General features: G+C 35.9%; 1 protein-coding gene across 6 annotated transcripts in view; it reads left to right on the forward strand.

The window, feature by feature from the left end:
- The window catches only part of Cep97 (centrosomal protein 97kDa), a 170753-nt gene extending 145594 nt beyond the window's left edge, over nucleotides 1-25159 (forward strand). For all 6 annotated transcript variants that reach the window (XM_069820845.1, XM_069820846.1, XM_069820847.1 and 3 more), the window contains 2 exons: nucleotides 4958-5092; nucleotides 17476-25159. In XM_069820845.1, coding sequence (XP_069676946.1) covers nucleotides 4958-5092; nucleotides 17476-18180 — 840 coding nt within the window. In that variant the 3' untranslated portion in view covers nucleotides 18181-25159. The remainder of the gene's footprint in view (nucleotides 1-4957; nucleotides 5093-17475) is intronic.
- Nucleotides 25160-27005: the final 1846 nt, after the last annotated feature.

Here is a 27005-nt window from a genome sequence, read left to right on the forward strand (position 1 = left end):
GTAATAATCAATTAAATCCCACTCGAATTTTGATTTTTCCTAAATAAATCAAAACCTCTAGTGAAATTACTCTTGATAAAACCATATCAGGATAAAAATAAATTTAATGAGTTATATATTTTGTCTTTCGTTCATGAAGTTATATATTTTTTAAAATTTCAGTCATTAAATTTACATTACGGTTTTATATATATTTAATTTCAATTTCTTTTATTTCATATTCCATTGTTAATTTTTTTATAATATTAACCTTATGCAATAATTCCAGTTGTGAAAAATATAAAATACACTCAGTTTTCCGAAAACAAATGTTAACCAGACTCTGTAAATTATTATTGAATTTATTTAACTCTGTTTTAAATATTTTGTTTGTATTCCTGTCTCTCATTCATTCATTATAGAGTAAAAATAGTAGAATACATAGTAACAACGCAAGTCATATACTATAAATGACAATTGTAAATTGTTGTTCTGGTCTATATAGGCAAACTATTTCACTTACAATATGCTTAAAGAAGTATTAAAAATTAATGTAACCCTTTCCACTTTCAGTCAATCTTCTTAATGTATCCAGCTGTTTGCTGACAACATAAAATCCACTATAGTCCACTGTAGTCTATTCAGTTGTTGTTTTTCACGAGAAATGAGGGGTATTTTGATTGGTGTTCATTATAGATGCCTGTTGCTAGTAGCTAGAGTTGGGGTGTAGTTAATATATACTGCAGGGCTGTGTCTTCTGCAACTGGTACTGATGATTTTAATTTACTTCTTTTGTGGTTTATGCATGGACATTATAGAAGAATGTGTTCCAGATCTTCATCATTATTATTGCACCACAGACAAGTAGGTTTATCAGAAATGTGAAATCGGTGTAGGTACAATTGTGTGACAATGTGACCTGTTCTGGCTCTTGTTAAAAATATTTGAACTTGTCTGGACAAGTTTTTATACATTTCCAGGTCATTTGGTTTCCACCTGATTATAAGAAGTCGTCAACAAGATCGTTAGTTTTCGTATTGAATGGACACCCAAATGGGTTGTATAATTTTCCCAAAATGTATTTAAGAAACATACAATTCTGAGCAATGCAAGTTCAAATTGCAAAGATGTAAAAATTATAAAAAGCAGTCACAGTCAGGATCGAACACGGAACATTTTCTTGGCAGCTAACATGCTACCATTCAGCTGTCAAAGAAATACAGAATGTACCAGTATAATGTTGAAGTTGGTTGGCATATATTAATATTATTTCTAATACAGTGGTGGCTCCTGCGTATTTCTTAAGAGGAGGAAAGAAGTTAACAGCACGAAATGACATCTTCTTGAATGAAACATGCTACAAATTAGCCTACATGTAAGACCAGGTAGTGTTGGAGTTGGTCTTCCCTTCTGTATAGCAGTAATCTGTTCTTGTAAACTGAGTTTCCTAAATTTTCCAAAATATAATATGTTTTCACTTCCATTCATTGTTGAATAATTGCACAAATTAATAATTACAAGGAAATTCACAACCTCGCAGCATTTTTCGAGCACACTACAGCATCACACGTATTGGAAGAGACCAGCTACTAACACGTAATCGGAACTGTTTTATGGAAATGGGAAATAATCTGAGGAAAGCGAGAACACTGCACCCACCCACGTGGTCTGTGCTGCCACATATATATTATACAAGTTCAGTATCACATGCTTTTGAAGAATGTCAGTTCTTGGAAAGTCATACTACCATTATTGTTCAAAGGGGTGCCGATTAATTTTTTATATTAAAAATAATGCAGTTTGGAGTACCTACTTTCAATTTCAAATATATTTGTACAAAACTGACAACTTGCCTGTTGCCCTGTCTAGTAGACAATGAATGGAAGTGAATTTCAGGGGCCAAAAAGATCTGCTATACTAACATAGAACTACTTCCTCTTTGTTTTATATAAACCCAACTTTAACTTTCAAATATCCTTGAAAATTTCAAACCATGAACAGCAGGCTATCTAAAGTGCAGTGAAGAATATTTGTGATTTATAATAAAAAAAAAGTTTATATGGTGTCTTTCATAGCTTTGCGTTAAAACTGTTTTTATTGTGCTCCTCCTAGATGTATTATAGTCTGGTTGAATGCTACATCGTTAGATGGCAGTGGTAGCGAGCTTGCTGCACGACTAGTCGGTTTCTATTTCCCCCCCATGCGCTGCTTCAGAGGAGGATCTCCTCCCTAATTGTTCATTCACTTACTTTAAAACTCTGCTTCTTTCTCTGGCTGCTAGTGCGCTGTTGTCTATGTGTGTTAACTGCAGTAAAGGAGGAAAGGATTGACTTTCCTCCACACAAACAATCTCGCATCTTTCTCACAGTTTTCTAGCAGCACATAAGCCCGAGTTGTTTAAAACTCGATCAACCGAAGTTTTCTTATAGCTGAGAACTTAAAAATTATCGAATCTTCCTCGACTTTCAGGGACATATTTTATTTGGTATTTACTTTCAAAAGAAGAAAAATGTGAGGAGGACGTTCCTCCCTTCCCTCCCCCGAGGAACCGCCACTGTTCTAATATCTGTTTCTCAATCAATAAGCACTTACACAAACATGTAGCTTCTCAACATTCTCAGGCTTATTTACGGGACATGTTCTTGTATATTACAACATCAGGATTAGTTTTAATTGTATTATTATTATTATTATTATTATTATTATTATTATTATTATTGTTGTTGTTGTTGTTGTTGTTTATTTGTACTTTGGCATTCAATTACGTAAAACTACACTGCCAGCCACTTTTGTTTCTGTGAGTGTATCTGTTTTAAATTGGGTTGCATTACCATTATCAGTTCTTTTTAAAGAAGGAAATTCATTCTTCAGTTCCAATATTATACTCTTAAAAAGAAATACACTGAAAATTTATCATGGTTCAAATCATCACTGATAATAGCAGTGGACCGAATTACACCACCCTGTATTGTTATTTGCTGATGATACCAGTGTGCAATCTGGATTTCATTCATCTATAAAAAAATAAAAAATAACAATTGTGTCCGTTTCTGAGATAGAGCCAGAAACATATCATTTAATGAATAACAGTAATATGATTACAGGGCTTAAAAATGAATGCAAGCCAATTATAACAAATTACAATAAAAACAGAATCACAACAATAATTGATGGCCTATTGATAAATACCCAAAGATCCTACACACGCAATATGTCCTAAAGGCTCGTCTCCACTGTTAAACATTTAACAACAACATGTTTAATGTTAAATTGTTTACCGTTAACATCCCAACATGTTAACGCTAATTTCATTTAACACTTTGTCCACATTGTTAAATATGTTAAACTTGACTTTCTTTGCGTAGTCCACTATAAACAGTCTATGAGATTTTAATGTAGATAGTATATTATTTTCAAACCTTGGATAATGGACTCAGATGATGATTTGACTTTTGTAATTACCTCTGTTCCTTGTAACGAGGAAGAAAATGAGAATGTGGGTGCGGCAATATCTTAGTAAAAGACACTATGCAGAAGACATTCTAAACGAGCTTAAAGTTGAAGATCGATTTGAATCATAAGCTTGCTGAGAATGTCAGAACACGATTTTAATATAGTGCTGCAAAAATACTTCCCGTTACATCAAAGAAAGACACAACTTAAGAGGAGCCATTTCATCTCAATTAAAAAATTACATTGCGATTGATTGACTATGATAGGACCTACGACATGATAGATGTTAAAGGAGCGGGTAATATTGTATAATTATTCTTTCCTGACTTTTGCGAACGTTAACATACATCACCAATTACGACCATTACTGACGTCAACATAGCATTAATGTTTAGCGTACGACGAGAGTGCGAAAATTCTCTGTTGTATTCTCGAGAACAATTAAATAATAATTCCAGTTCTCCAAAACAGTCGGCCTTCTTTGTTTTGTCTCTGTATTCTTTCCAGACACATTCCACAAACAAGGCCTTTCCATCAGTGCATTAATTTTATTCTAACGTATTTCTTTTGTCCACTCCATTACTTCGAACAACTTATAGCCAATACCAAGGACCATTGATAGAATCAAAATGATCAAGATACGCGCCACAAAATCGAAAGTTAGTTGTTGCTATGGAAACTGTACAAACTTTGTCGAACTGTACCGACGCTACATGAGCAAATGAATTGACTTGACATGTTTCCCATTGCTGCTGGAAAAACACGCCAACATGTTAAAAGTGTTAACTTCAACATACGCAGTCAACATGTTAAGTCAATTGAGGCTTGAAATGTCCATACACATGTTAAATTCAACATGTTATATAACATGTTGTTAAATGTTCAATAATGGAGACGAGCCTTAAGATGTTGAAGAGTATATATATAAACTCAAAAGCCAGACAATTCCACAACAGGAAATCCAGTCATACTAGACAAACAACAGATTTGTTTTTCTAGGACAGTAATAAAAGCACAATACCTAAATAATACAGTCTAATATCAACTAAACTACAATTCATTAAATGATTCATTTCTGGCTCTATTTCAGAAACAGATGGACCAATTTTTTTTTCTAGTAGACATATAGGGTTTATCATCCCCTTTAAAATGGTTTGTCTGAAGATAGGAGGTGTAATTTTAAATTCAAAAATGGGGATGTGGGGTGAAGGGGTGGAACAGAAAACTCAATCACCAGTGGTTTTTTAACTCCCCCTCGAAAAACTAAATCTGCTTGTTTTTCTTCAAAATCATGTCCTCTGCACATCTAAAATTATTCAAGTTGGGAAATTTTGAAATGAACTGTATATAATATGTAAGAGCTTGCCATTAAGAAGGAATTAGACTTCAAGGAAAAACAAATGAAAGTTCATATGTAGGCTGTGTACATGTGACCAATTGATTGTGCATACTCGTGTGTGTTGACACATATAAGCAAATATTGCTACCTCCTCTTGTGTTCCTGTACTGATCTTTGTGTTAACAGGTAGTGAGTATGCAACCATCCCAATCTTCAGCAGGCCCTAGTAATGCCAGTGCAGATACTGGCATTAACTTGCAACACCCAGATGCTGACACAGTTCGGGAACTCACTCAGACCTGCACACGCCTTCACTCTCAGGTATGGTAGGACTATTAGGCATGTGTTCACACACTTTACGCTATTTTGTACACCAGATGCTGTCGAACAAAACCAAGAAATGAAATATGTCTTAAGTTACAGTCACACGTCACTACTTTTGCAATGCTGCAGTACAAAAAACTGCGCAACTATCGTACTGCGACGTGTGAACAACGGTGTAACCCGAAAAGTAGTGGCTGCCGAACCTCCTGCCTGCTACTTTTTCATCCTGCGTGCAGCTTATAAATAGAGATGTATGAACAGGATTCTCAGGGTTGCAGCCGCAGCATTTTTGATAACGGTTTTTTTTAAACTTTTGCTGCGGTTGTGACCAGTGTTGCCATTCAAATGTGCCAATGATACTTTCATTGTTTGGATATACGTATTTTAATGTTAGATGTGATGAAAATAAATGATTTGTAACAGTTACTAAATTTACAACACAGTCTGAGTATATTTGCTGACAATATAATTAATTTTTTTTTTTCCTTAGCGTAGTTTCAAACAGGAGGGTTGCCAACATTGATTACGTGAATATGCTGTTGGTTGTCATTTAAGTATATAGGTGTTTTTAATAGCTTTATAGTAAAAATAATGCCAATTTCTGAATATTAGTTAGGACAGAAAGCAAATAATAGATAAGTAAGCTATCACATGAGTTCCATAATAATGCGAACATAACCACAAAATGTATATTGAAAAGTCAACACAGAGATGGAAACCTGCAGCTAGATTGCGGCTGCAAAAGTAGCGCCTTGTGTGTGAACAGACTCAGGTTGCGCAGCACGAAAAGTAGTGCGCAGCACACTACTTTTGGCTTATGTGTAAACACGACATGCAACTTTTGCAGCTGCAGTACAAAAGTTGCACAGCAAAAAGTAGCGACATGTGACCATATCTTTAGGACTCCAGACCTCTGTTGCTTTTTTTCCTGATAAATTAAATATACTTATCTGAAAGCAATAATCAAACTTATTTTAACAACTAATGAATGGAGAACACCTGTATCTTCGTATTTTTCTGCATATCTCCTCCACCATTTCTTTTCCCTTTTTGTTCTTTTTCTGTCCTTCAATCTCATCTTCATCTTTCTACATTTACTATGCTGTCGTCCTCTTCTTTCTCTTTGTATTTTTCATTTTCTTTTCCCTGGTATATTTAAACCATTGCTTCTGTTTGTTACTCAAATGAAATACATTTCTGAGTAGCTGCATTTTGTCTTAATATGTTATCTAAGATCTTCAGTTAAAAATTATAATTAAATTGCATGTATTCACCAGTAAATTAATTAGTGAAGTTGGAGATGTACAAACAACGTGTCAAGACCATTATTTTTATCGTTATTTTTTATTTTATGATTTAATTATAGTCAGTTTATCTGAGAGGTCATATAGTGACTGTCTATTGGAAACAATACATTGGGTTTCCATTTTGCTGTCGTCTATCAGCTTTTTCTTTTCCTATATAAAGACGTAGACAACTACTAAAGCATTTAGCCACGAATGATCCATTGTAGAAATCATTTCAGGAGACTGCAATGGATGCCCAACAAGCTTCACAATGCTGCTGGGTTTGATTTTCTGAATTTTCTCGGGAGTCAACATGTGTTTCATGAGGTATCGATGCCTGATGTAGCTTAAACCTGGACAGTCCAGCAGAATGTGAAGTGATGACTCAACATCCATCCCACATTTCTTACAAGTTGAGTCCTCTGTGAGATCCAGTATAGGCAGATGTTTATTCTGGTAGCAGTGCCCAGTCAGAAGTCCAGTTACCAATCTTAAGTTGCTTCTTTTTAGAGTTCGGAGTTGTTTAGTTAAATTAGATCTTGATTCCCCAATAAGGAGTTTGGCCTGTCTCATAGCTGATGTAGATTTCCAGGCTCCCAGTAAACCTCTCATCAGGTTGTCCAAGAGCCTGTTTGATTATAAATTTATGAATTCTGACACTAGGTTCCACTAAGTTCTGGGCCATAGGATTGGATGGTAATTGCATGCTTGGCCAGCAAATTTCATTGTTTGTTACTGTACACCCAACAGTGTCCTAGATAGAATTTCCAAAGCAATTTTGCATTCTTCTACCAGCCTGGATTCTACTCTGTCCAGGCTTAATGCAACCTGGCTTTCAGAACTTTGGTTTTTCTGAGTGCAAGCCAGCATTACAAACACTTCAGCTTGGAAAACCATAGTATATTGATCGAGAGGGATGGAATTTCTAGCCCTTGGTCGTACACCATAGATCCCTGCTCTAGTACTATTGTTAATGCAGGATTCATCTGTGAGCAATACCAGACTATCAGGTGAGAACTGGTTAAGATTATTACTCTCCCATTCCTCCCCATCAGGAATAATACAAACAGCAGGATTAACATATTGAGCAGAAATCATGCTGTCCCTATCTTATTTCAACAACAGAATTGAGGTGTCTAGAAACCAAAGGGGATAAGTGCAAATTTTTGTTAAATGGAATTAAATGGAAAACTGAATAGCTGAGAATGCCATCTGTTTGGAGGACAAGGAAGTATGCCATGCAACTCATCTGCTGCCGAATTCTAGTGGTGGAAATAAGTACTACATAGAAAATCGACTGCTTTGTTTCGTGGATAAAAGAGACAATTTCATTGTGTGGGTAAACTTTGGTGTAGATTAGTAATGTTCATAGGTTACGTTGACCCAAATCTATTCTATTTTCTTCCAATTTGTTTATTTAAGTCTGGCTCATACGAATTTGCATAACACAGAATAATATAAAGAAGAATAAATACATCCCTAAAAGAAATAATTGAAAAGAATTCACTCAGGATAGGATGAAATACCGGGGTTTTATCTTGATGGGGATGAACATTCATATTTCATAACATCAGTGACTTGGGTTGGAGGTACCGAAATTCCTGTTCGGGTAACTCTGACAGAGACAAGACATACTACCTACCCTTCTGATGGAGACAAGTCTTCAGAATCAACATGCAATGGCAGTGGTGATGAACTGCAGGACGACATGCAGAATGGTCACAAGCCAAATGAAAAGTCACCAAATCATGTCACTTAGAATAATGGGACACCAAATCAAGTCCCATGAATGATGTTCAACTGCCTGAAGATAATCCTGCCCAGGCATTTGAAATGGGGTTCCAAAGAAGAAACCAACATGAGTGAGAGCGTGGAAGAGAGTTAAAGCACAATTAGAAAGAAATAAAGAATAGAATACATAGATCATGCAAGGAAACTACATATTGCAAGAACACTCAAGGAGCTGGTTGACTACAATGTTTATTGCAGGTATGAATGCGAAAAAAAATGTCAGAGAGGAAAAAAAAAGATATCTCTGAAGACTTCTGAAAATTAGAAAGTCTTCAGACATTTTCTTAGAATGTAGGCACGACCGGCTTCAATAGGATTGGTATTTTCCAGGCTAGAGGGCCGTGGTCTGTCAGTAATATAACCAAATGTTTCGTCCACTACTCTAGTGGACATCTTCAGTGGCATGGTACACGTGCGCGGAGAGATCTGTTACGTGCATCAATGTGTGGTACTGAGACTGGTAGCACGTCGATATTTAAGGTGTGGGAGGGAAGAAGGAATCAAGGTCAACAAAGCTTGGTACCCGGTCCTCAAAAGCACACACACCAAACCCTTTCTCCGACAATTAGACGCTATGACAAACAATCAGAACACCAAAACCACTGGTGCAGACCGCGGCGACAACGACAAGCCACAACCCTCCCACACCTTAAATATCGACGTGCTACCAGTCTCAGTACCAGTCCTTGATACACATAGCAGATCTCTTCAGACTTCATTCCTTTACAGTGCAATAACAGTAGCAGTTCCTGTTAGAAAAAAAAACGATTATGGTGTTCGTGTCAGAAATGTCAATGCAGAGTTCCATCTTGGTGGATATAGTGTGTGTAAATATTTTTTTGTTAAAACACTTGACATGTCACTTGATTATAAAGAAAAAGAATAATAGAGACACTGGCGTTTCTCCTAAAGATATGAGAGGTAACAAGAACCCAGGAAATATGATTGTAAAGGAAAAAATTGATCATGTAATAGAGCACATCAATTTGTATCTCAATTACACCAGCAATTATACAAGAAGCAAAAATCCAGACAATAAGTATTGAGATTCCAGCCTCACTTTGACCGAGATATTTCAACATTACTCACAGTTCTGCAGAGAGAAACATTACTCAGTGGTAAAAGATAGTTACTACAGACTGTATTTTTTATATTAGGTTTAATCTACGATTTAGCAATCCACACACAGACACTTGCACATTATGTGATAAGCTTCAAGTCCAAATAGATTGTGGGTCACCTGAAAAATTGGACAAAGTAAAAGCACAGAAAGAATTGCACCTCCAAAAGGCTGAAGCTGCACTGAAGGCTAAGAGCGATTCACGTGAGAAAGCAAAAAAAGATGATTCAGTAGTTTCGATTGTGTTATGCAGAAAACCTCCCAACTCTCTCACTCACCTGTGCCAAAGTGTTTTATGCAAGGCAGCTATGGACTTACAACTTTGTGTGCATAACTTAGGGACAGAAAATGTTACCCTGTATATGTGAGATGAGAGTAGAGCTACACGTGGTTGTCAGGAAATAACTTCTTGCCTCTTGAAATTTATAGAAACATTGCTACAAAATGTGAAGCATATCAAAGCTTTCAGAGACAACTGTAGGGAACGGAACAAAAGTCATCTCGTAGTGCAGTTCTGGCTGTCGATGGTGAACCAATACTCACATTTGAATAATATTTAAATGAAAAATTGTTCCGGGACCGAGTATCGAACTCGGGACCTTTGACTAAACGCGCCAATGCTCTACCACTGGCTACCCAGGAATGATACCAGATACCGGGCCAATTCTTCCCTTCGTAGCTACATACTCAAGTGGATTAACAAATGCCAATAACCCAAAGTAGAGTGCATACTATACTGTGTGACTTTAATATTGTGGTTTCATGTTAACAAATAGGGGTGTGTATTATGCAAATCTGGCTTCCAAAAACTATGTGCATTTTCTTTATTAAAACACATCACACGACATAAATAATATACTAAATTTAGATTCGAATATTCACTGAAAACGAAAGTTCATGTCAACTTCTTAATGTGGCAACACTGACAGCGTGAACATAATTAAATAAACTTAAAAGCTGTGTGGATTTTCTATATTAAAACACATCACACAACACAAATAATACACTAATTTTAGGTTCGAATATTCACTGAAAATGAAAGTTCGTGCAAAGTTCCTAATGTGGCAGATTTAAACATTTTTTTTTGGCCCAGCCGAAAGTGTCATTTTGGTATTGCCAGTTACGAGGGATTCGCTTTTTTTTCTCCACATTAGGTCCGTCATTTCTCCAGACACCACAACCTTAGCCTTATTGTGCTACCTATTTTAATTTAATACCGATTCATCAGCCCTGTTTCCTTGATTAAGGTGTACAGTCCAGATATAGAACTCTGTTCAAAATCTTTTGGTTTTATCTTCTGTGAGCCAATGAATCTACAGTCTAGGTTACCTTGAAGCATACCCATTTTATTTAGATGCTTTTTCACAGGAGCATGACCTGTGAGAAAAGCTGTAATTATTATTGCTCTCAGCTAAATCTGTTACATTGAAGTAATATTCCAGCTCTTTTGTTGCACGGTCTAATAATAAATTATTTCCCATGATTGATGCCTGGTGTCTTGATTCAGGTTTTGTAATGTTGAGTCTTGGACTACTTTTTAATCGCCTCTCTGACAGAGCACCTAGGTATTCCGAGAGATGACTCTGATCCTTGTCTTGTTTTGTCTTGCAAGTTCGTCAGCTGTTTCATTTCCCTCAATGCCACAATGCCCTGGTACCCAGATTAGTTTAACTTCATTCTATTGAGTCACTTAATCCAAAGACATTGGGAGTTTACTCATGTTGCAGGAGAAAGAATTATTAATATTGAAACTTCGATCTCGCTATGCACTATGCATGGGACTGACATTTGATTGTGTTGCACTATTTCATAATAAAATGAAACTGAGAAATGGTGTAATTTTAAAAATATTCTTGCAGCACAAATTAAGTATATCTTTCACTTTTCATACACCATTTTTCCACAATTCTATTCAAGAAATAGGTTAGATATGGTTTGTTCATGCTTTTGGTATGCCCTATACTGTTCCTGCAAAACCAATATGGACACAAGGAAATAAAAGCAGATTATACTTTTTCGGAAAAGTTTACTAAACAAAAGTTCTGGGGGAGGGGGGGGGAGATGTTATTGCATACAATATAAATCATTGGTGGGATGACCGTTTGTCTAGATCAGAGATCGGCAGAAATGTCATCGTGATAGTGACGTCGCAGGGGCAGTGCAGTAAACTGTCTTTAAGGTATGATCACACGTCACTACTTTTGCAGCTCTGCAGTACAAAAAACTGCTCAACTCTTGTACTGCGACGTGTGAACAATGGTGCAACCCGAAAAGTAGTGGCTGCCGAACATGCTGCCCGCTACTTTTCCATGCTGCGCGCAACTTAAAAGTAGCGACGTGTGAACAGGGTTCTCAGGGTTGCAGCCGCAGCATTTTTGATATCGGTTTTGTTGAAACTTTTGCTGCGGTTGCGACCATTGTTACCACCCAAATGTGCCAATGATACTTTTATTGCTTGGATATATTTTAATGTTAAATGTGATGAAAATAAATTATTTGTAACAGTTATTACATACACAACACAGTCTGAGCATAATTGGTGATGATATAATTCATTTTTTAAATTTTCCGTAGCGTAGTTCCAAACAGGTGGGTTGCCAACATTGATTACGTGAATATACTGTTGGTTATCATTTAAGTATATAGGCGTTTTTAAAAGCTTTATAGTAAAAATAATGTCAATTTCTGAATACTAGATACGACAGAAAAGCAAATAATAGATAAGGAAGCTTTTGCATGGGTTTCTTAATAATGCGAACATAACCACAAAATGTATATTGAGAAGTCAATACGGAGATGGAAACCTGCAGCATGACTGTGGCTGCAAAAGTACGCCTTGCATGTGAATAGACTCGCAACCTCCAGTTGCAACTTTTGCAGTACTCGGGTTGCGCAGCACGAAAAGTAGCATGCAGCGCGCTACTTTTGGCTTACGTGTGAACACGACACGCAACTTTTGCAGCTGCAGTATAAAAGTAGCACTGCAAAAGTAGCGATGTGTGACCGTACCTTTACTTCACCCTCTCCCTTCCATCCAACTCCCCTACAACTCCAGTACAAAGGCATCAATCAGTCACGGGTTATCTGATTACATTTAGATTGTTTCTTTCTCAAAACCTTCGTCTGTTCGGAAACATGTGTTTAAGGAAGAATGGGAGGAACAGTATTTGTTGTACACATGGTGACAATGTAGACGCCTCTTGTGTTCTAAAATTATAATAGGCACTTATAAATCAAACATCTAGCGACATTACGACACGTCATAAGATTATAACGAAATCATAAGTAAGCATGAACATATCCAATGTAATTGTAAAGGGAAAGTATACAGTAGAAAATAAGTATAAACATAATTTTTTCGTAGGGCTGGAGAGAGCGAAGCAATTAAAACATTAAAAAAACTAAATTCAAATAACAGTTCCAGCACTAACATATGGTGAAACAAGCTATGAATCAAAGGGAACTCCATGCAAATTATGTTATTGCTTAGGAAATCGAAAAATCACTGAAGTGCTATAATGAAGGACAGTTTATTAAAACATGTCTGAATAAAGTTGCTAACATTATTTGTCTCGAATAATCTGATGTTTTTAACACTACGAAATTATCCACACGGACAATACAAAGGAGGATAAGGAATATTGAAACACTAGATCAACGAGAAATAAAATCAAAGATGCATGAACAGGGGTCTAATCTCTCATTTTAGATGGAAACACAGATATTGATACAGTAGAATTGGTAATCTTCACTCGCGGAGTTACGAAGGATCTCTCTGTATAAGAAATATTTGCTAGATGTCGTTGCATATAAAGGAAATTCAACAGGAGAGGAGTTATTCCAAGAAAGAAGAAAATATATAGAAGGAATGAGACTGAACATAAAGCAACTTGTATCTGTAATAACATACGGTACTCGAAATATGACTTTAAACAAGTCTGCTAGCTGGAGTAATGTGTTTTTAAAGAGAGCTGGAAATAAGTGAGGACATAAAATGTTGTCATTGTATAGCACCAGACCGGATTAGATTTATTTGAAATGCTCTCCATAGAAAATATCTGTAGTCCTATTATAGATCACCTGCTGCTACTCTATATAGCTGCAATATATTTCGGGTGTTCTTTTCTGAACGAAAACTTGTAATATCTAAAAAAAGATCGTGACTAGCAGACGAAAATTTACGAGTTGTATTAAGAATGGCAATTTTTTAGTATTTCCCTAGGTTGTTGCACAATAAAAATACAGGTGAAATAAAATATAATCTCTCCATCTATAAATCAATATTGTGTAGTCTACGTCAGATGCTTGTATTGAGAGCCCGCCACTGTGATCCGAATGGAGTGCTCTATACTCCTCGATTGATATTACATCTTATGTATTGCGGGTTGCGTTCAGTGATGTCATTGTGAGTACAAATTTGCCGACGGCTGGTCTAGATGCATTCTCTGATCCGCTTCAGTATGGAGTTAATTCAAGTGATGCAATCTTCCTTCTTCACCTGTCACAGACGGAACATCTGGAAGAAAAGTTCCTCTTTATTCTTTGATTTCATCTTTGCTATACAATTCCGCATTTGGTTCCATAAGTTCTTAATGGGGCTTAAGTCAAGCATTCTAGCTAGCCAAGAGAGCAGCTCAATATCTTGATGAGCAAACAATGTGGTTATGTAGCGAAACCTGTGCAAGGCACATTGTCCTACTGGAAGATCAAGTTGTCTCCCAACAGGCATTGAGCAGAGGGTATCCTGATATCGTTTGACAGTATTTTTCATTATTTATTGTGCTTCTAACACCTTGCATTCACGAGGGCCCTCTGATGTGATAAACTCCCAAATCCCCACCAATCCCCACCTTGCTTGACAGTAGGGGCAATGCATGAAGGAGGAACTTTTTCATCTTGGTTTGCCTCATCCTGATTTTTCTGCAAGGGAAGAGTTCAAATCTGGACTCGTCGGAGAATACCACTAATCTCTGGCCTCCTCGTCCATCCTTTCCTTTCATCAAGTAAGTCTTCGTATTTTGCCAGGTTGTTCAATAATGGCTATGCAAGGTTAAGAATGATTGCATTACAGCCTCTTGTAGTCCATTTGAAACAGTTCTTAAACTTATGTCAACTTTGCAAATGTTCTTAAATTCTGTCAGAATATCGTAAGCCAGGATTGCGATTGGCTTTACTGATTAATACGATTTTCCGATCAGCTCTTGGGGATGTGTTTCGAGGGTGGCCATTTCCCAGTGTATCAATTATTGTGCCCCTTTTGTGATAACAGTTTGTTCAGTGCAAGTTTTTGAACAGTTCAAAGCTTGTGTTATCCCCCTGTAACTCATACCTGCTATCTTCATATTCACACACTCCTATCTGATGTCTTCAGACACAGATTTTCGACCCATTTTCTGCAGAAATGTATTTATGCACAAGCATCTCAAAGTTTTGATCAACTGTTTTCAAATAAGCAAAGCCAGGGGAATCAACATCATCATTACAAAATTCATCTGTTGTGGAAAGACATCTAGGAGGACATGGTAGAATACATGATCATATGGGCAGTATTCCTGATTTGTTGCCAAAATTTCCATGCATTTGTAAATTTTGTTTATAAACAACTGTGAACCTAACACTGGGCATTTGGACAAATGACTTTTGTAATTATTTTTTTTCACTACCATAGATATTTATTTATTTATTTATTTATTTATTTATTTATTTATTCTGGTGCAGTTAAGGCCATCAGGCCTTCTCTTCCACAACACCAGGAATACAAATACAATAACAGAAATAAAAAGGAAAAAAAAAAACACTATAAACGAAGTAAAGTCACATAAAAATATACACAGGTTGCAGTCACACAAACTTTAAATGAGTGATTAAGTATAATTAATTGTATCCTAATTAACTAACATAAACAAGAAACTTGCGATTTTAATCTGGAGTAAAAAAAAAAACACAAATCAACACTTCTAGCAATATCTAAAAAGCATTAAACAAGACAAAAGATATGCCTCTAGTATGTTAAAATCTGTACAGCATTTCATAGCTCTGGATTTGGTCATTTTCATTTTTTTTTTTAAAGGAAAATGGGTAATTTCCTAGGATATGATGCTAATGGAAGGAGAGTTCTCTATGACGTCATAGATTATTATGTTTCACACCAACAACGTTAGCATAAATTAATTATTTATCATTGTTATTTTCTGGCACCATCATGTCAAGCATATGCCTAGAACATCAATTCTTCTTTTATTAGTTTATGCTATTAGCCATAACCCTTCTTTCCTGCAGCTGAGATATGTAACGAACAATGTATTAGTTCTAAACTGTGCTGTACTGTAATTTTAGTGTTTTCAAACCACATGTTAGTAGCAGTCGAAATATTTTTTTCTGCAGTATGAAAAGTTACGAAATATTTTGCGTCAATTTGTTTCATTTAGAAAACTTGTTCTTATTGGTACAATTTTTGTCTATTGCAAATTGGAATTAACTCGTGAAATTCAGCAAATTTTATAGAGCTTTCAGTGTTCCCTATTGATGCTTCTAATTTTAACCATGATATGTTGCTACAAGTATGTTCACTTCTTTCACTTCATTCACTGAGAGAACTTTCCACCTTAGACATACCAGTACTTGGTCGAGCTGCTTCCATGACTAAACAACTGAAAGTAGTGAAGAATGGGTAGAATGGAGAAAAATTCTCTCTGGCAGGGTTTTCAGCTCTACATGCTGACGCTTTATCCACTAAGCCACACCAGATTCTAGTTCCGATGCCAGATTGAATCCTTCTCAGTGTAAGTTCTACCTCTCTGTTCCCATTTAGTGGCCTACCCTCATGTACTTTGTCACAGAATATGTGACAGTGGCACTATGTCCAGCATTGTGTACAGAGGTGCACTCATTACGAGTGACTAAATGGCCAGGGTCCGACGGAACAAGGCGCCATCTTGAATCACAAAGTGATTACTTACACTTATCCTATTATGATGTACCGAAGTAAATGTGATATTTTCATGCAGGAATTCTGCATTACTATATGGTGAAGAAAGGGTAGAATGGAGAAAAATTCTCTTCGGCGCCAGGACTCGAACCCAGGTTTTCAGCTCTACATGCTGATGCTTTATCCACTAAGCCATACCAGATTCTAGTTCCATTCTACCCATTCTTCACCATAATGCAGAATTCCTGCACGGAAATATAATATCTACTTCAGTACATCATGATAGGATAAGCGTAAGTAATCACTTTGTGATTCAAAATGGCACCTTGTTCTGTCGGACTCCGGCCACTCAGTCACTCATAATGAGTGCACCTCTGTACATAGTGTTGGACATTGTGCCATTGTCACATATTTTGTGACACAGTTCATGAGGGTAGGCCACCAAAGTGGAACAGAGAGGTAAAAAAACTGAGAAGGATTCAATCCAGTATCAGAACTAGAATCCTGTGTGGCTTAGTGGATAAAGCATCAGCTGTAGAGCTGAAAACCTAGTTCGAGTCCTGGTGCCAGAGAGAATTTTTTTCCGTTTTACCCATTCTTCACCATATGGTAATGCAAAATTCCTGCACAGAAATATATGTATTTCGGTACATCATAATAACTGAAAGTAAGTTGCGAGAGTATTTTCCATATTTTTAGTTAGAATTAAGAAATGTCATGTGCTTTTGAAAATTAAAAGTAAGGTCATCTGTTGTTATATATTTTATCACTCTGTAATATCAATAGAAACATTTTCGTACAGTTTTCAACTCACTTTAATAGCTCAGTTGGTAGAGCACAAGTATGTACAATGAAGAGGAGACTCACTGTGGTTAGATTCTAGTCCACGTAATGTAACAAATTAAAAATATAGACTTAATAATTACAATATGTAACATAACAAATTAGATATAGAATTCTCCTTGAAAGTGATGAAATTAAATTGTTGGTGGTTTTATTTTGTGGTAAAACAGTTTATGATCTCTGAGCCTGGATGATGATTCTAGTGCTGTACAATATTTCCTCTGATATAAGTTTTAAATGAGCCTCAATTTTATCATATTTGACTAATTTCGTATTAACCATGTTTTCACTTATCCGTGAGTTTATTCCATCCACTACTAAAGATAATCGAAAGTTGACTGTTACCATTTATTATGTCTGTCAAGATTTAAGTTAATGATTTTCTCATTTAAGAGTTTATTGTCTTGTATAGGTGGAACAGCTGCAAGACTCAATGCAGAGCGTGATGCAGTGCATGTCTATGTTCTGCCAGAAAGGACAAGTAGTGTCTTCTCAACCAGTAGGCGATTCTATGGGCGATGGAATTGGAGTGAACACAGGAGGCACACAAACTGACATCATAGCAGTCCACACACCACAGATGGAGGCTGGACCTGGCATGCCATTTCCATACCAGAGGATCTCGCCCTCCCCTCGCCCCTCCTCCCTTCCCATCTCCCAAACACGTCCCCCCTCATGCTCCCGAAACCCTATAGAATCTGAAGCTCCTCAAGAACTGAAAAAGTTTGCTACAAGTCTGGTCGACGGTGTGTTACGGACAGTAGCAGAACAGGGGGGAGAGACATCTCCAGTGGATAGTGGTGAAGTGGATGACTCAGTGAAGAAGGGGGAAGATGACACAGATAGCAGCAGAGGAAATGGCTGCATTTCAGTGGTGGAAAATGGACATGATGGTTGCACGGTGAATGGGAATGTAAATAATGAAAATTCAGCATTGGAGAAAGAAAGCAGAGAAGGTACTACAGTTGCTGATGTCGAGAAGAGTAACGCATCACACGAGATCAGTCCCTGTGTGGTCATATCTACAGAGCCCCCGTCCACACCAAGCAGTCCATTTGAACAGCTTGATTCACCAAATAATAACCAGCGTCCTGTTGAAGGTAATACAGTATTGTAAGAAGATGAATTATGTTTTGAGGAGTGTCTTGTTATGTAAAATGTTAATTAATTTAATTTTATTTATTGCTGATGAACTTTCGTTGTTATCTTACGTTATAAATGAGAATAGAAAGAAGACGTATATTATGAGGTCTACGAATTTTATAGAAAATTCACGAATTAGTATAGACGTGTTGTATAATTTTCATATGGTGCAGAAATGCTCTGCAGTGCACATACTATTGTTCAAGGTTCATAATGCTTCTCTTCCTATCCTGTCTTGACTTTCTCCTTATTATAGTAGGCATCCTATAAGTATTTTTAAAAGCTATGTCGCTTGACAGAATTTTAAATGTCCCATTTTAGTCACTCACTCTACAATATTATCTTCGAATTAGAACTGTAATAGACCCAATATGTATCTTTCTGTGATACCATATGTCATGCATCCATATACAGCATGGTTGAGTTGAACCAGTATGAGCCTGAAATATTAAATATTCTAAAATAAAAATGAGAGAGGTATGTAATTCAATTAAGTATATCTTTCTCCTGTGTTACTCAGAACTGTTACAAAAGGAAAAGAATAAGAAAACTTCATTGTTGCAGCTGTTTCGTATTTCTGGCTGATTATTTATAAAAATGTGTATTTGCAGAATGTAAAAATATGTTGAATACATGCAACAGTGCATTTCTTGTCTTGTATTTGTGAACATAATAGGGAAGTAATATTGTGTTTTTAATTTATGTACGTTTAACTTTTTTAACTATTTCTTATTTAAATTTTCCTTTCACATTGTAAGGAATTTAACAATAAATTTAAAATAATAAATTAAAAATACAACCATATATAAAATAAGCCATGTCCGGCATACCAGATTATTTACAATTTTACAACTGCCATGTTAGCAAAAATGACTTCTCTGAACCAGTAATCACCTTTGTCTTTCTTATAGCTGTGAGATATTGGTAAAACAATTAGAGATTAAGTTATTCAAACATACAATACAGTAAAACCCGTTTTTAATAAAACTCTGAGGGCCTAATTGACGGTTGGGTAGGAAAAGTGCGTTGACTTCATAAAAGTTGTTTTCGAGAAAAATGATTTTTAAAGTTTAAATAGTTCCCCATAATCCTCATTTATGTATTTTTACTTCGTGATCCTCTTATAGTGTTTGCTAGAGTTTCTTAAAAATATCTGAAAGTCAATTTTAATTTAAGAATCTAAACGGGTTTAAATGTAAGAGAATGCTGTGAAAAATTGGACTTAATGTACTTTACCCACTCACCTGCCGATTATTTTAATATGAACAAAAAAGATCTGAGAGCAGAAATTAAAATACCCTTAGGCTATTTAACTACATTATAATTACTTATTCTTAATGCTTGTTAAACTTAGTTTTAGCAAACACACAGTATGATATTTTCACAAAATCACAATTACATATTTTCACTCGATTTAAATTAACAATTTTCATGCATTTCTACAAGTAAGATTTTAGCTTACTATCAGTTGAGATATCAATGCATGCTTTCGATTGTAATGCTCTACTTGAACCACAGAACATCATGAAACAACAGGAAGTATTACAACTGCCTTTACTTGCATATATATTAGGTTCTTTCTGTCTATTAGAGATGATTTGTTTATAGTAAAATTGATATATCTGATTTCTGCAGTGAACAAGATATTGAAATGTGTGGAATTCAGATTGGTGGTCAATTTTCAAATTTCATTATCTTGTATGTTTATAGGGTGCTAGCAGGACTTAAAAAGAATTATATTGTATTATTAATGAAAATACTTTACAAATCACATGTGAAATTTGTAATTAGTGGTGACACAAACATAGATTATCTCGCAGAAAGTTTCTACAAAAATAAATTAAACTCGCTTCTTAACATTTATAACCTTGGTCATACGGGAAGCTTTTCCTCCCAGTTCGTAACAGTCTCCATATCGACACTAGAAGAATTTCCACAAATAGACCTGAATTTAATGTCATAATGCTTTCTAAATTTTTCAAGCCAGCCATTCAAAGCTTTGAATTCGGAATCACCCAATTCAGTTGTGAATTCTAACGCTTTGGTTTGAATCATTATTCCCATTGGAACATTTTGACTTCTGATTCTGCTGAACCACTGCTGCTATGACAGCCTTGTTAATAGGGGCACCACTCCCACTTTGAAACTGTCGGATGCACTGCTCATTATCATTAAGGTGCCAGTCCCTGAGAAGCTCGTCTTGTTTCTTAACAATTTCTGCTGCCTGTGTTTTCCCTTCCAATAGTTTTCTTACAGCACTTTTCACGTCTACGATAGTCAATCATGTCTACCTTTTCTTTTAATGTTAAAGATTTATCCGGAGCCATTACAAACACGTCCTTGTCAGTTCGTTTGTTATTGCAGACTATAAATACCGAGGCAAAGGATTTTTTAACCACTTGTGTGACCTTGCCACACTTTGTTTATTCCTATTAAGATCAGTTTTCATCAACCTTACAAGACAAAGAAAGTCAATATTTTTGTCTCTCTTTACTAGTAAAATACGATATCTCTGTCAAGTTACTGTATTCCTCAAAAATAATAGCAGTCTGTCCTGTTAGGTTTGCGGACTATGAGAGGGGTGAGAGTCAAGCCTCCTAGGAAGCCCAAGCGAAAGTACCGTCATACACATTGTTTCAAAAATATGTTTACACATAACACATTATGTTTCAGTGTACATTTATTCGAATATTTTTTGTAAGCAATGTCTGTTAAGAGAGGTTTTGATTATCATTTTGGTACATATTTTGTGTCCGTGTCCGTAATAGAGAGTGTCCGTCTTAGAGAGGTTAATTAATATGGAGTTATGATACATCAGCCTACGGACTGGTAAAATTGTCCATTAAGAAGAGGTGTCCATTTAGGGAGGTTTCACTGTACTGTAATGGAGAATAAATTGTTAGGGATGTCACAGGAGAACCTGGAAAAAAAAAACCCTGTGTTGCTTGGATCATATGCTTGCCTAACACAAGTTACATCCAGGGTGGATCAATTGGGATTTAAACCCAGACAGTGGGCCTTGTAAGTCCAGTGTACTAGCACTGAGCCATCATGGCTGTTTTATCGAAAAATTTCGAAATATCAATTTAAAACTAAATACAGGTTCATAAATGCTAAAATCTATCAACTGTTTAAATTTTTATGTACAAACTGAGCGACCAGCATAGCTCAGGTGGTAGCATGTTTGCCTGCTAATTTGGAGCTGCACTTGAGGGTGGATTTGATTCCTGCTGTAACTGATTATCTGGTTGATTTTTTCCAAAGTTTTTCCTAATCCTAAGGGAAATGTCTGGTAATCTCATAGCAAATCCTCGGTCTCATCTTGCTGTCACCAATTTCATCGGCATAAATAACCTACTAGGTGAAACAATATTGTTAAATAATTATTTACGAAATGAATTTTGGCAAAATGTAGGCCTAAATAATGCCACTGATATTAATAGTTACATTTAAAATATTTTTAACTAAGAGTATATTTGAGGCACTCAGAAGTAAAGTGATACAAGTGACATTTTTTTAAAAAGTGAGATAAGTGTATATTCTAAATCTTTAACATCACTTCTGTTCAGAGAAAAAGTAATATAAGTGCAATTCCAGTCAGTGCTGCTCCATGTTGGCCTTACTCTTGTATTACAATGCATACAGAGTTTTGGCTGAGAGGCAAACTAATACAAGTGCCTTGTTTACATAGTGCTGTTGCGTTTCTTCTGTTTATGACTAATGCATTTCCCATAATGGAGAGAGGTAATATATTACAGCGCTGACTTTTCGAAACATCTTCGTGGAAGGCCTGCACACATTGAGCTGGACCAACTATACAGTGATCCAACAAGGATAACTTTTGCTAAGTGGAGCAATTTGTAATAGCTATAGTAATTCATCCCACCCATACACCATTCTTTCTTTGATGGCCTGAAGCATTAGGGTGGGCCTATAATAAGGACTGCAGAACGTGGACGTGGACGTGTATGTGGAAGAGTGCGTGGAAGATAAAGTTCAAGGTATACTCGTGGTAGAAGTCCTACAGATGTACTTCATGATAGAAACATAGATGTTGCAGCAGAGAGAGATGTGACTTCTTCAAATGAGGCTAGAAACCTAATGGACAGTGACTAATTTCATTTAAAATTAAAAATTTTCTTAATCCTCTTCTTTCGGAGTACCAAAAACCACATCAACTGTTGCCCTAGAAATTGAATGTAATATTCAACCAGTCAGACACTATGTATTAATAAAGGATCTAAAATTCATTTAAAATTGCAAGCCTCATCCAGATCTCAGATGTTCTTCAAACTGTCAGATAATATCCTGTGTAATTTCTACAAAATAAAAAAAGTAGAAATACCAATCTATATCACAGGCACAGTCATTGCTAAAACTCCAGTTGTGAACGAAATTCCTCCATGGAAATGGGTAACTCCAGAACATAGCATACAAATTCCAGAAAATCATTCCAAAAATGATCCTCCATACATTCTTAAGTTAGATGTCATGGAACTAATCTGCAGCACATATAAGGATCACCTTCAAATTTATACTGATGGATCTCTAAACCCTGATGATGGGACATCAGGAGCAGGGTATTATATTCCAAAATATCAAAAAAGTTACTTCATAACATGTTCATCCTCCTCCAGTCTTGACACTGAATTGCTAGCTATTGATACTGCTCTTCAGTGTGTTACTCAAATTTCTGAAAAACCTATTTGCAAACTTATCGACTCCAAGGGGGCTATATTTAAATATGTACCAAACCTATATGCACATAGAATTGTTCCAATTCAGAAACAACTAGTAAACTAAAAGAATCACATTTCAATGGATACCTAGTCATTGTGGCATATCTGGAAACGAGAAAGTCGATAATATTGCAAAACAGGCAACATATTGCATTTGCAACCAAGACCTCTTCAAGTGATATCTCTATCCAGTGCTTTTGCTTCAGTAAACTCTCATTTTATAAGCGTATGGATCAACAATTGGCTCTCTTCTGACAAAGGAAAAATGTTACAACCTATACAAAAGAAACCAAATGACCTGGAAATGTACAAAAACTTGCTCAGAATGTTCAAACATTTTTAACAAGAGCCAGAACAGGTCACATTGTCACACAATTGTACCTACACCGATTTCACCTTTCTGATACTCCTACATGTCTGTGGTTTAATAATCATGATTAGTCGACTTGAGTAGCGTAGTCGATATAGCGCTGCCTTCTGTGCTCGAGGTTGCGAGTTCGATGCCGACCCAGGTCGATGGCATTAATGTCAGTAGACTTACTGGCATGTAAAAGAACTCCTGCAGGACAAAATTCAGACACACCGGCGACACTGATATAACCTTTGCAGTGCGAGCGTCGTTAAATAAACCATATATTTTTTAATAATCATGGTGAAGATCTGGAACACATTCTTCTATACTGTCCATCCATAAACGACAAAAAAAGTAAATTAAAATCATCAGTACCAGTTGCAGAAAACACAGCCTTGCAGTATATATTGACTACATCCCAACTCTGGCTACTAGCAACTTTAATGAACACTGATCAAAATAGCCCTCATTTCTCATAAAAAGAAGAACTGAGTAGACTACAGTGGACTATAGTGGACTTTATGTTGTCAGCAAACAGCTGGATACATTAAGAAGATTGGTTGATTCTTTCGGTTATACAGACACATTTTGTGTTATAATATGATAATAAGAAAGCTCAAATGTTGTTAAGACAAGAATTTTTCAATGTTGTAAGCAATGTTTTTGTTCTCCTTTTAAATAATATACAAATACTGAAAACTGTTGCACTTATATTACTTCTCCATAAAAATATTTTCGTGGCAAAATAATACAAGTAACTTTAGGACCCTGTTTTACCTAAACTGTTTCAGAATAGATAATTACTATTTAGAAGTTAAAAAATATAGGTACCAACATATACAACTGTAAATTTACAGCAACATAATCCTGTAACAGATTTTTAATTTCCTTTTCAACTTCAAAGTAATTTATCTCAAAACTTACTAAATGTCACTTGTATCACTTTGCTTCTGAGTGCCTCATTTATGAATTATTTCATTGAATGTTTAAAAAATAATCAAGGTTGTGAAAAAATCCTAAAGAAAAAAACTTGTGGATAGCCCAAGGAATTAAAATCTCGTTAGTATTATAAAAAGGAATCTATATTTAAATGTATTTTGAACTACCTTGAAGTGGGACTATTTTGAAAGTTTTTTTTTTATTTATCTTTTTGTTATCGTAAAACTAGTTTTGTTCTGGGTATTTTATTTTCAGTAATTTGAAGTAGATTGACCTTAAGATTCTGTTCATCAAAATATTTAGTTTTTTAGCCTTCATAGTATTTGAAAAACGAAATAAAAGGCACCTTTCAGAAAAGCCCTGTGTTTGGAACTATTCTGAAACTGTATTGTTTTTAATTGTAGATGCAATCAGGGGCTATCCTGAAACGGTTTTTTCATAAATTATTTTATTCTGATTAATTTCATATACAATAAATGAGTGTTTTCTGTTTGCAGTAGGCCGAATAATGAAATTAACAGGAAGGTCATTTCTGCAAAAGGTTTTTTTACAAACTTTTGTTTACAAGTATTAAGACAAAACTTGGAGTTAAACAGATGTATTGGTACATAAAACAAAATTATAGATGAACATAATAGTTCTCTTAACTTTGCTTGAAATAACCATACTTGTTTACGTTACTGCAAATTACGCACTTCAATGTCAAAAATGAATTTAATTTGTCCTCTCGCAATGCAAACTCTGGGTCAGGTAATATTTTGATGATGTCACCTCTATAAACTGTGTCAACATTATCAGCTTGAGAGTACTAACATATATCTGGAACAAAGACCTAGTCACATATTATAAGGATGTAGTTGAAAAGGAACTAACTGCCAACAGGTTACAATAGGTTACATTAAAATGTTTTAAGTCTTACTACACTTTTGAGTTATGTTATTTGTTGAAGTAGCCAAATCTTCTATTGCAGAATAGCCCCATACCATATTTCAGAAAAGCCCTCACAAAACAACACATCTGGTTCATGGATTATAACAAAGGTAAAAATATATTACTTACATTAGTATTCTTCATACTAATAAATACTTCAATTCTCCGATCAGTTCTTCATGCTGCTAAAACAAAAAAGACTGATGTAACAATTGTCTTTCTGGACATCACGAAAGCTTTTGATAGTGTTGGCCATGACCACATAAGGGCTACTTTGGAAAGTTCTCCTGTCCCAACACAACTTACCCAACTTGTAATAGCTCTACAGGAGGGAAACACAACACGAATTGAATTAGGTCACACAAAAACTAAGCCAATTGCTCTAAAGAAAGGAGTCATGCAAGGATCTCCTCTGTCACCAGCTTTATATATTATAGCAACAGATCATATTTTAAATGAGTTATACGAGCAGACAATAACATCAACTTTTAGATTTGAACTTGTACCAGGACTGCCTCCTTTAACTGTTCTCAGCTTTGCCGACGATACCATAATTATTGGTAAAGATGAAGTTTTCGCTATTGAACTGACAAGAATGGCCTATCAAAGATTTACAGACATTGGGCTAAACTTAAATCCTAATAAATCTGTAATTATAAATATCTCCAAAGGTAAGCTTGTCGGACACAATCTCAGTATATATCCTGATTTTGAAATTAAATCTATTGGTACAAACGACTCTATTCGCTATCTGGGAGTAAACTTCTCTGACTCAATAGTGTTCAATCCCCAGTCAACACTAAAAGATCTAAGTAACAAACTTGAAACTCTTACCTCGTCACCTTTTCTTCATGCAGACCAGAAATATTGTGTTCTAAATACCTCCATCTGTCCTTCCTTAATATATCAATTTCAAACCATCCCTTCTGAACTTATACCAAAAAAGTTCTTGGATGACGCTGACAAATTAATAAAAAGTGCACTGAAAGAGGTACTGAATCTGCCTACAGATATTCCTGATGCAATGGTCTATAGTCCCAGGAAATACAAAGGACTAGGAATTTTTCGAACAAAATGGGAAGCACTATTACAACAAATTAATGCCCTTCAATGTTTACACGAATCTCAAAACCCATACATCATACAAACACGTCAGGTTCATGAGGAGAGCATTAGATGTGCCCAATCTCTGAACATTGTTCCAGAAGATGCCTTATTTCATAAGAATGAACATTTCTTAAATGCTTCAAAGATTCGTAACCTTCTGAGGAACAGAGAATTTGATATTTGGTGTCGTCATCCACAGAAAGGGAAAGGCATAGTTTTATTTAAACAATATCCTAGTGCCAACAAATGGATTTGTAAACACGAAGGACTCTCCAACAGTGAATGGCACAATGGCATTAAAATGGTTAGAAATGTTGCTGCAGTACATGCTGTGCTGGGAAGATCTCAGGACAACCGTTGCAGGCATTGCCACAATGAGATTGAAACTCTTGCACACGTCCTGGGATCCTGTCCGCACGGTGAAGGTCTGTGAAACACTAGACACCACCAAGTACGACCAATTATAGCCACTGCCCTTAAAGATGCCGATTACAACACCTTTGAAGAAGTACATGGTCTCTCCATCACTGGCAGTACACAGCGCATAGATATAATAGCTTTCAAGGAATCTACAAGATCTGGATTCATAATTGATCCCACTGTGCGTTTCAAAACGAATGAGGAACAGCCAGCAGAAGTAGATAAGGAAAAAAAGAATATCTACAATCCTGCCATTCCATATTACCTCCAAAAGTACCAGCTAGAAGAGCTTGAAGTAATTGGACTTCTGGT

This window comes from Periplaneta americana, chromosome 3 (assembly GCF_040183065.1).
Source record: "Periplaneta americana isolate PAMFEO1 chromosome 3, P.americana_PAMFEO1_priV1, whole genome shotgun sequence".
Taxonomy (NCBI): Eukaryota; Metazoa; Arthropoda; class Insecta; order Blattodea; family Blattidae; genus Periplaneta; species Periplaneta americana.